Source organism: Morus notabilis, unplaced genomic scaffold, assembly GCF_000414095.1.
Source record: "Morus notabilis unplaced genomic scaffold, ASM41409v2 Scaffold5, whole genome shotgun sequence".
NCBI lineage: Eukaryota > Viridiplantae > Streptophyta > Magnoliopsida > Rosales > Moraceae > Morus > Morus notabilis.
This window is the reverse complement of record NW_010363077.1, coordinates 218210-229472: the sequence shown is the minus strand read 5'-3', so window position 1 is coordinate 229472 and position 11263 is coordinate 218210. Positions and strand designations below refer to the sequence as shown.

The 11263-nt window shown below is 34.1% G+C and overlaps 2 protein-coding genes across 3 annotated transcripts in view; one reads left to right on the top strand and one right to left on the bottom strand.

Annotated features, from left to right (window-relative positions):
* The first annotated feature begins 1423 nt into the window (after positions 1–1423).
* Positions 1424–9094, top strand: LOC21406368 (protein DEFECTIVE IN EXINE FORMATION 1). Of its 2 annotated transcripts, none has more exons than XM_024169154.1 (13): positions 1424–1868; positions 2029–2139; positions 2763–2845; positions 3132–3249; positions 3370–3530; positions 3771–4198; positions 4300–4370; positions 4992–5248; positions 5737–5918; positions 7456–7739; positions 7856–7973; positions 8079–8261; positions 8372–9094. In XM_024169154.1, the coding sequence occupies exons 1-13, from the start codon at positions 1726–1728 to the stop codon at positions 8687–8689; spliced, it is 2457 nt and encodes an 818-aa protein (XP_024024922.1). In that variant the 5' UTR covers positions 1424–1725; the 3' UTR covers positions 8690–9094. The 2 variants fall into 2 exon arrangements, with proteins under 2 accessions (XP_024024922.1, XP_010101820.1); XM_010103518.2 differs by having other exon boundaries at positions 3735–4198.
* A 2038-nt stretch (positions 9095–11132) lies between these two features.
* LOC112092607 overlaps positions 11133–11263 on the bottom strand; it is a 1082-nt gene continuing 951 nt past the window's right edge. Inside the window, exon 2 of the mRNA XM_024169174.1 lies at positions 11133–11213. Coding sequence (XP_024024942.1) covers positions 11133–11213 — 81 coding nt within the window. The remainder of the gene's footprint in view (positions 11214–11263) is intronic.

The following is an 11263-nucleotide window of genomic DNA, read 5'->3' as shown; positions in this document are numbered from 1 at the left end:
TTGAGAGCTTTTCACTGTAGCAGAAAAAGTTAGATGTGACATTTTCTGAGAACTTTTTATTGTAGAAACATAAAACTGAAAACTCGAATCGGTGAAATAAACGATGCCTTGATATACAAAAATTGAGGTTTCTTTAAGTTCGTGTCCCTAACATGGCTCCATGGCTTAGTTTGGTATTACTTTTCTGATTTTAATGTTTGGTAAAAGTGCTTTTTGAAGAATTTTTCAAGAATATACAGCCAAAATTGGATGCAGTCTAAAGATAACTTTAGCTTTTAGATTGTGCAGGAATCAATATAGTACAATTAATGAAACTTTTATAATACCCATAATACCCCTAATAAAATTTAAAATTTACAATCTTCCCAATCTAAAATTCAGACTCGTAATATAATATAATATAATAGTAATATTGTAACAAATAATATCATAATTTTATTAATAACTCTAATATTATTATTTTATCATATAATATAATATTATAATTATACTATGATATTGTCAATAATATGATATTGTAATTATAATATAATTATAATTAGAGATGTCAAACGTGTCGGGCCGGCACGGCACACTTGACCCCAGGTCCATCACGGGCCTAGGCCGTGCCTGGGCCGGGCTTAAGAAAAAAAACTCATGCCCGGTCCAGGCCTTTGGCTCTAGTCCATAAGGGTCAGGGCCGGGCTTGGGCCCAAGCCCTTCAAGGGCCGGCCCCGGCCCTTGTATTTTTTTTAAATTTAATTATAAAAAATATCATATGCCCCAAAAGATTAACTATAATAATAAATATACATTATATTGTAGTTATATATAAATTATATTATAGTATAATATAATATAATCGTTATTTTTAATTATTTTATTTATTATTTTAATAATATTATTGTATTTTATATTATAATTATATAATATATTATATAATAATAATGTTTTTATTATATTAAATATAATAATAAATATATATTATATTGTAATTATATATATTATATTATTGTAAAATATAATATAATCGTAATTTTTAATTATCAACAATAATTTAATCTCATAATTTATTAAACGTTATTACACTGATTTTAGAATCAACACAGCTACTATAATTATAGTTTATCAAACACTCAATTATTTTTTATAACAGTTGCTTCTTTTTTGAACACAGCTAAAAATAATTTTTATAAAATATACAGCACTACCAAACTAAACAAATATCTAATTACTTTAGATTAATTATAAAAAATTTCCGTGTATTATGCACTTTATAATATTTTATTATATAATTTTTAAAACATAACATCTATTTTTCATAAATATAGAAATCGAAGAGATTTTTTTTTTTTGTTAACATTTAATTATTCAAAAAAAAAAAAAACAGATATTATTAAAGACTAGAGGGCAAAGGAAAGTTTTGTAATTAATCCAATTGCTTTTCGTTCTCTCTCGCTCCATGCTAATTTTCACCGGCCACCGAGCCGAGCGAGGGTCTTTGGAAAATCTTTCTAATTTACTCCGAGACCCCGAATGAAAGAGCCACATCTCAATTGGTCCTCCATTCATTATTGGGAAAGCTCTCCTTTCTTCGCTTCAGCTCAACTCCTCTAGGGTTTTTGTTTTTCCTCCACCATAACTCAAAACTCAAAACTCAATTACCCCAATTCTCTCTCCTCTTCTTTCCGGCTTGTATTGGATATCTGGACTTGATTTTGGGAGTAACGAAGTGAGATCGATCATATGAAATCCACGGGTTTCGTCAGGTTTTTCTCGATTTGTTTCGTTCTCTGCATTGGTCTCAATCTCTGCCATGCCGAGGAGCCCAAGAAAAACAAGTTCCGAGAACGAGAGGCCAGCGACGACGCCCTTGGTTATCCCAACATGTACGCTTTTTATTCCTGATCCTAATTTTCTTCTTCACTTTATGAAAATCGTTAGATTTGATTGTAATTTACTGCAATTTTCGGACGAAAATCTTTCAATTTTTATTTATAAATATATGTATGTATAATGTATGTATTTTCTCATTTTCTGTGTGATCAGTGATGAGGATGCTTTGTTAAATTCAAAGTGCCCTAAAAATTTGGAGCTAAGATGGCAAACGGAAGTTAGTTCCAGTATTTATGCTTCGCCTTTGATCGCTGACATTAACAGGTACAAGCAAATTCATGACTCTCTCTCTCTCTCTCCGATTGTATTCTTTCGCTTTGGTGTTATGCAACACAGGAAATGTCTGATGAATTGCTAAGTTTAAGTATGTTCATTTACGGGTATTATTGATAGCGCCTCAAGGCGATAATTATAAGAGCATCTCCAAGAAAGCTATCTAAATTTTAACTAAATTCTAGCTAGCTAAAATGGTTAGAAAGCTATTTTAATTAACAACTTTTTAGTGAGTCATTCCAACCATACTCTCTATTTTAGCTAAACATAAATTATTATTATTTTTTTTTTATGAGTTTGAAATATTATATCTTTTTTTAACTTTTACTTTATTTCAAAACAAAGAATAAAATAATAAAAAGAATAAATAGCTAGCCACTTCTTGCTAGCTATATTTAGCTAGTGGAAAATGCTTTAGCTAAAATAACTAACCATTTAGTTAATGGTTGGAGTGGAGAAAAGAAAACATGAAATGGCTAGCATGGTTGGAGTTGCTCTAATGGAAATTGAGGAGTTTTCATAGTTGTTTTATTGGCTTGCTTTGCTCTATCTGTGTTTCCATGCTTTGTCTTATAAACTTACGTGGTTGTGATGTTTGTTTTATCACTTTACAGTGATGGGAAGCTTGAAATAGTGGTGCCTTCTTTTGTTCACTACCTGGAAGTTCTGGACGGCTCAGATGGAGACAAAACGCCTGGTATAGATAGTTAACTACCTCTACTTCCTGTGTGAAGCTGAATTTTCACTAATAAATTGTTATTTGTTTATGTTACTAAAGTCGTTACATTTGGCAATTCGTCTGGTTTGTATAACCGAACAGAAGTGCCAAGAAACTACGGTTTTTGGTTTGTGCGTAACATGTTGAAAGTATGAACTCATTTCTGTTGTTGTTCATTCCTCCTTCTCCTGTCCAATTAAGAGAATTAATCTCTCCAGATGCTTGCTCCTATAATAATTAAAATTCTCGTTGAATGATTTATCAGGTTGGCCTGCTTTCCACCAGTCAACTGTGCATTCCAGTCCTCTCCTTTATGATATTGACAAGGATGGCACGAGAGAAATAGCTTTGGCAACCTACAATGGCGAAGTGCTTTTCTTCAGGTACTTATCTTTGAATCATATGATCGGAATTTCAATCGTTCGGATATTGTTTTTCTCTTAGGATAGTTTTTCATCATCCGTAAGCTCAAGTACAGAAGTTTTCTATGTGAAAATTTCTAGGGTGTCGGGCTACATGATGGTAGATAAACTGATAGTCCCTCGTAGGAAAGTTAAAAAGAACTGGTATGTGGGTCTGGATCCAGATCCAGTGGATCGTTCCCACCCGGATGTTCATGATGACCAAATTATCCTGGAGGCTGAGAAGGCAAAATCAGTGCATCGTAAGTGAAATGTACATTCAGAAATACTTGATATTCTTTTTTCTCCTAGTAAGTGCCTCTGCTTGTTTGTCCTCTCATTTTTAAATGTAAGATAATATCTCCAGTACAAACCAGTTGTAAGAATTCCTGCTCTTGTATATTGTGGGAATGTATTTCTTCTAATAGGGACTGATTTTAGATTGAATTTTTAATTACCCTTTGCAGAAACATATGGAAATAACTTAAGTATTCCAATTCCAGCTACTATTTCAACAGGGGATGAAATAAAATCAAATGGAAGTCAAATAGGAATAGACATCAAGCAACCTGCTAGTGCAAATGATTCATCCGTAAACATAAGTTCACCTGCAACTGTTACAAATGGAACAAGCGCTGGGAGACGACTCTTGGAAGATAGCAATTCAGAAGGATCTCAAGAGTCCAAATCAAAAAACAATGCTGACGAGGGTGTTCGTGCTGCGACTGTTGAAAATGAAGGAGGTTTGCAAGAAGAGGCTGATTCATCGTTCGATCTGTTACGTGATAGTGATGAGCTGGCTGATGAGTACAGTTATGACTATGATGATTTTGTTGATGAATCAATGTGGGGAGATGAGGAGTGGAAGGAAGGGGAACATGAAAAACTAGAGGACTATGTGAACATTGACTCGCATATCCTGTCTACTCCTGTGAGTTATGCTCGAATTATTCATTTTGTGTGCATGTGTCTATAAACAGACTTTGGATGGAGGCAAGTAATTGACAGAGTTTCATTTTTATATTTTATTAGGTCATAGCAGACATTGATAAAGATGGAGTTCCTGAAATGATTGTTGCCGTTTCGTACTTCTTTGATCACGAGTAAGCTTCTTTTGATAGTTATATACATATTACTGAATTTAAATTCCAATTACCCCCCCCAAAAAAAAAAAAAACAGTGGTTTTAGGCTCGAGGTTGAAGATTCTTCCCTGCCAATATAGGATATTAATATATGGCGGAAATATAGGAGTAGATAGGTTTAGTTATGGTTTATGCGTTATCAATAAGATTTAAATTCTAGAGTTTAAATTTTGTAGTATAGGATAAGGATTGTTACAGATAGGATTTAGAGTTTATCTAGAAGAAGATTAGATTCTCAATCTCTTCTATATAACTATTGTATTTTTCCAGTTATGCTAAGATTAATAAGAATAAATATTTTCCCCCAAAATCCTACAATATATTCTAATTAGCTTGTCTGAGAGTAATCGGCACTCTTTGAGTTGACAGGTTGATGAGGAACAAGAATAGCTTATGAGGAAGATCATGGACTAAAAATAGACTTAAACATCAGGAAACTAGACTTACTGAAATAGCTTGCCCAAATAGTTTTGGGAAACTTATTCAACCTGTCATAAAATATTTCGAAACTAGACTTGAAACTACTTTCTATTCTTATCATATTGAACTTCCTCATAAGCTATCTTTGTTGGTCATCGCAGGTATTATGGAGACTCAGAAAACTTGAAGGAGTTGGGTAACATTGATATTGGGAAATATATAGCTAGTTCAATCGTTGTTTTTGATCTTGATACAAAACAAGTAAAGTGGACAGCTGAACTAGATTTGAGTACAGACAAGGGAAACTTTCGTGCTTACATATACTCTTCCCCAACTGTCGTTGACCTGGATGGCGATGGGTTCATGGATATTCTAGTCGGGACTTCTTATGGCTTGTTCTATGTCTTGGATCATCACGGTAATCGCTGAAAATTGTGTTAATTTCCTTGTTTTACATAATGTGTCTGTATTATTAGCCTATGTTTTTGTGGTTCTTGTGTAGTTATAAAATCACTTTGCTATTTTATGAGTTGGCATAGATTCTAAGCATTATTAAAGGATATTGAAGAATCACAATTGTACTATTTACTGTTTTCTGTTGTTTTATTTAATTTTAACGGATATAAATATAAAGGAGTTACCCATTTCTTTTTTTCTGTGAAAAAAATATGGTCGATGGCTTGTAAGAAAGAATATACGTTGTCCTTTATTACCTGTGCTTTTAAGTTGCTTTCATGGAGTTATTTGGCTAATTACATCACGTCACAAGAATCACATTAACTTTATATGGTCGTGGAAATTGAGAACTTGAAGTTTTACTTTATTCACCAGATGCAACTTCTTAGAATTTATCTCCAGATTTGTTTGTCTACCAATTTTGATGCTAATTTGTTTTTGGATATTCAGGCAATGTCAGGAGAAACTTTCCTCTTGAAATGGCTGAAATTCAGGGAGGTGTTGTTGCTGCTGATATCAATGATGATGGAAAAATTGAATTAGTGACTACTGATACACATGGAAATGTTGCTGCGTGGACGGTGCACGGGGAAGAAATTTGGGCAAAGCATCTTAAGAGTTTGATTCCACAGGTAACTACCTCAATGTGTTGCTAATGTCAAACTTTGTCAACCTTTTTGTTTTTTTTTTTATAAGAAACTGATATCTTTATTGAAGTCATCAAAAAGTTACAAAGCGAGGATGAATGAGCCATCCATCCAAAAGAAGAAAAAAAGAAAACAAACCAGAGCAATAAACACAAAACCAAAAACTTAAATACAACCAGACAAACTACACCAAAATATCCTCCCAACTTAACAAAATCAAGGAAAGATCGAAATCCTTAAAGGTTGAGTCTGTTGAATCCCACAGGGAAGCCTAAAATTTTGCCTTCCCTGTGGCGTGGGAAATCCTTTGTCAACATAATATTATGCTGGCCATACCAGGTGAGAAATTGGCATAAATATGTGCAGATTTTGTGTGGGAATTATTATTGTTATTAATTTTATGGGGAACGGCAGTTTTATTGATATATATGCACTAAAGATCTGAGGGCAAGTATATCGTTAGATAAGTTTTCAAAACGTCATTTATTACTATTATTTTTTACTCTGAAAGATCTTGATATTGTCTTTTCTAAATCTCAATTTTTACTCTGCAATATAGTTGCAGGCTTGCAGCATCAATTGTTCCATTAGATTTATTTCACATGCTGATTTGAATCAGTATCTAAGCATAGGTATTTTGATTTGGAGTTGTTCTCATTTCAAATTCACGATGTCTTAAATTTGAAACAGCTTCTTAACTTGTTTACTACTAGATCAGATGTAATGAAAACAGAGTAGAAAAATGTATTCTGTTTGTCTTTTGATTGAGTCCCCTTTAGTGGATTGTCTTCCTGCTGTATCTGATTACAGTTGTGCGACTTATTTGTTGCTCTTGCTCTATACACCAAACGTATGTTTCATTCATTCAAGACGCCCACGCTTTATTTATTTTTGAGAGGGGAGGGAGTGGGGTTGGGACTTGGGAATAAGAAAACTCCATTTTAGTGTTGATTAAATCAATGGCAAAGGAAAGAGGACAAGGCATCCCAAAAAGCAAAATAAAAAACAGAATAAATAAAAAGAAATGAAACAAAAAGCTGACCATTGACCCTCAAATACAGTTTTATTTTTTATTTTTCTTAACGAACCACACAAGTAGCTCTCCATCACATCCTTCCAATTCAAAATAACCAAAGATAGGCTTGTAACCTGAGCTTTAGAGTTACAAGCCTTGAATTTCAAATGAATTTACATATCAGAATATCGAGTGAGATTTTTACTTTCTAAATGCGTATTACAAGCCTTGGGATGCACACTTTGATTCTGTTTTAGTTTCTAGATACCTATCAGATAATGGCAAGTGATGGCTAGATGCGTTTATAACTAGACTCTTTTAGTTTAGTAAGAACCTAGAGGTTCTTTGTTACCTCTAAGATTTCTCATGTTACTACTTTTTAAGTTTCTTTGATGAGGAGCATGTCAGGAAATTGAGATGAAAACATTTATGCCTGAATGTCGCCGTAGTAGGTTCTCTTAATTATTCCATGCTTAATGAATCTATAATTGAAATTATATTGCTCAGGGTCCTACTATTGGTGATGTTGATGGAGATGGCCATACAGATGTCGTGGTTCCAACAATTTCTGGGAACATATATGTTCTTAGTGGAAAGGATGGATCATTTGTTCACCCATATCCATATAGAACTCACGGAAGAGTGATGAATAAAGTTCTTCTCGTAGATCTGAAAAAACGTGGCGAGAAAGCCAAGGGACTCACACTTGTTACTGCATCGTTCGATGGTTATTTGTACCTAATAGATGGACCAACATCATGTGCAGATGTTGTTGATATTGGCGAAACTTCGTAAGATTATCCTAGATCCTTTGGTGATGTGGCATAGCACTATTAAATTCTTTTTTTTTCCGTTACTTTCTCTTTTGGTCCAGAAGTTTGCTTATTCATTAATCCTTTCATTACAGATATAGCATGGTCTTGGCGGATAATGTTGATGGTGGAGATGATCTTGATCTAATCGTGACAACCATGAATGGCAACGTTTTTTGCTTCTCAACTCCTGCCCCTCATCATCCCCTAAAGGTGAAATAGGTCAGATGATGTGTGTGTGTACACACCCACACACACACACACACACACACAAAATGTATTCTTCCTCCTAATGTTCTAACTTAGTAATCTTATCAGGCATGGAGATCTCCTAATCAAGGTAGAAATAACTTTGCACATAGGCATAACCGTGAAGGCATATATGTTTCACATTCATCAAGAGCATTCCGCGATGAGGAAGGCAAGAGTTTCTGGGTGGACATTGAGATAGTAGATAACTATAGATACCCATCTGGGACACTAGGACCATATAATGTCACAGTAAGTTGCTACTTCCCTGCTAAATTTCTGTCATAGTTGCAGTAGAGTTCTATCCTTCGGCTATTTGAATCTCATGGAGACAATTTTTATTCCTTGTCAAAATTATGTAGACCACCTTGTTAGTTCCTGGTAATTACCAAGGAGAGAGAAGGATAAAGCAAAACCAGATTATAAACAGTCCTGGAAAACATCGTATCAAGCTTCCAACAGTTGGAGTAAGGACAACGGGTACTGTTTTGGTGGAGATGGTCGACAGGAACGGACTCTATTTTTCAGACGAATTCTCCCTAACATTCCATATGTATTACTATAGACTGTTGAAGTGGCTCCTTGTCCTGCCAATGGTTGGGATGTTTGGTGTGCTCGTGATTCTCCGCCCACAGGAGGCCATGCCTTTGCCATCATTTTCACGAAACACTGACTTGTAATATTAGGTCACCCCATGTCCACTTCTACACAGGTTGCGGAGTTCTTTGAATGTCGTAGAAATCTCCATCTCAACCAATGGCAGAAACATGGCAACAACGTGATGATTATCAAAATAATTTGATCGCAAAACTCTGCTATAGAATTCATTGGGCTAAAGTGTGGTTGGCTTGAGCTGAAATTGAGATTTGGATGATGGATAATCAGGATATGTAACATAGAGAATCTTGAGTTGAACTATATAGAGTTTTTCAAATCACCAAATCTACTTTTTTGGTTCTGTTCATTGGGGAGTTTTCAAGCTGTTATTGTTTAGAGGAAATGGATAATTACTACAGGGAAATTTGTGCATATCTTATTACTACATGGTTGCATTCGTGCAGGTCGTTAAATCTTTAAGTTGCAAACATTTACTTCATGGACGATGATGGTAGACTGGAAAACCCAATCTAGGATCTGCAATATTATGCTGCTTCGAGTGTTTGCTAGTTTCTGCGGCACATATCTGAGTTTAGCTGGCCGTTTGTTCAGACGTAAATCCTCTTTTAGTGGTGCCAATGTCTGAATAGAGTACCAGGAATGTCGAATAGCTACTTCGATTCCAATCTGTCTAGTATTGGCTTCATTTTATTGTTTGGAATTATGAAGTTATCCACTTAGCTGTAGCCTTGGCCAGTATTTGCAGTGCTTAACTTTAATTGTGTTAATTCATGACAATGTGATTCAATACATCATTTGGTCATGTTTCCGTTTAATTTCATTTTGAGAGTGCCTTCCGACTTTTGTCCTTGAATGCTGCAGCAATGCTTGAGCCAGTTTATATTGCAACTTGAGTGAGTGGATGCTCATTTCTAACATCTACGCTAGTACACTTTTTTTAAGGTGGTTTTAGGGGTTAGACACTTTTCTTTAGACGGTTTTAGGGATTGCTGTCCAACCAAACCGAGCTCATCCGTTTTTGAAAACCGGAAACCATCACGGATTGATATAGGGGACGCCTCAGTGAACCACAGCCAACATGCTTCATGAGTTTAGACATTGTTCGCTCCGCAGATTTAAGTTTTTAATTCGAATTGATATGACATTTTCTTAGAGTTTTTAACTGTAACAGAAAAAGTTAGATGTGACATTTTTTAAGAGTTTTTAACTGTAAAAATTTAGAACTGAAAACTTAAATCGGTAAAATAAACGAAACGTTAATTAGTTTGCACCATGTTGTCGGTAATGGTAAGAGGGCTAAAGCTCGGAGAGGCTATAACCTTTGTGTGCGGAAGACAACTATAAATTTTAAATCAAAACATCATTTGGTACCTTATTTTTCCAATTTACATATAAACCTTTCAAATCCCCCATCAAAAATTGACCGCAATAACGGTAGTCAATTTCAGTTACTAACCAACGATCAATAGTATTAAATCTGATTCATTTCACTAATTTAAATTTTCAGTTTTAAATTTTTACAGTTAAAAATTTTCAGAAAATATCATATTTAATTTTTTCTATTATAATTAAAAAAATTTAAAAAATATCAAATCTTAACTCAAATTAAAAATTTAAATTCACAAAATAAATTATAAAAAAATATCACATTTTAACTTAAATTAAAAATTTAAATTTATAAAGTGAACGAGATCTTAATTTGACACCAAACTGCCAGGCTGCCAGCATCAAACCCATCCAGTTTTTTTCGCTTTTGGCAAATTTTTTGTTGAAGCCTTTTGTTCCAAGATTGTAATATTTGAGAGAAGTTGAAAAGTCAAAAGTCGCAATAAAAAAATATTTTTACAGGTAACAAAGTAGCTTCTAGCGTACCCTCTCAAACCACGCGTGTGTGAGCGATTGAAAGGAGGAGCATGATCATGAAACAAATAACACTTGAAGAACAAATCTACAGTTTCATCTTCTGCCCATTTATTTTTTGCCTTATGTTTCCATATCTGTTCAACATCATTAGCTTGTGGTTGATTATATCCAACAATTTAATAGCTGCTTAAAAGCAAAACCTTAGCCAGAGGAATTTAACTTAATGCGTAAAGCAATCTTAATCGAATTCACTAGAAGTGTCAAATTGGCAGTGAACAATACTATGTAAGTATTGGTAACTATGATCTTAGCATTTAGCTTTTCCAACAAAATTTCATATGGACCTGTACAGTTTAACATGATAATTTCTGGTTAGTTCAAAAATCAGTAATTATGATCATCACTAGTATTATTCAGCACAAACAATTATTCAGTATTAACATCCGAACATCAAAGCTAAACATTTAAAATGGAGATCCCCTAATCAATCTGTTGTGCTCCAGAACGTTTTTAGATTCAAGAAAACGCGTTTCAGTACTCGTGATGCAAGAAAGACATGATAGAAAATACACTAAAACTTACTAAAAGGAGAAGCAAAATAGTCTAAAAAACAGATAATTAAAAAGAAAGCTTAGAAATGATTTAGAAAACCTGCAAGACAGGCCTTTTGCCGAGCCTCTTCATCTCTTTGTCCATTTTCCCAGTAAACATGAATCCAAACATCTTTAAATCACATAGAAAAGACCAAAATGGATGTCCAAATGTAGCAGGAA

Coding starts and splice junctions, on each gene's coding strand:
- LOC21406368 (XM_010103518.2), top strand. CDS start 1,726: ATGAAATCCACGGGTTTCGTCAGGTTTTTCTCGATTTGTTTCGTTCTC. Junction 2,846..3,131: donor AGATGGAGACAAAACGCCTG/GTATAGATAGTT, acceptor ATGATTTATCAG/GTTGGCCTGCTTTCCACCAG. Junction 5,919..7,455: donor TTAAGAGTTTGATTCCACAG/GTAACTACCTCA, acceptor TATATTGCTCAG/GGTCCTACTATTGGTGATGT.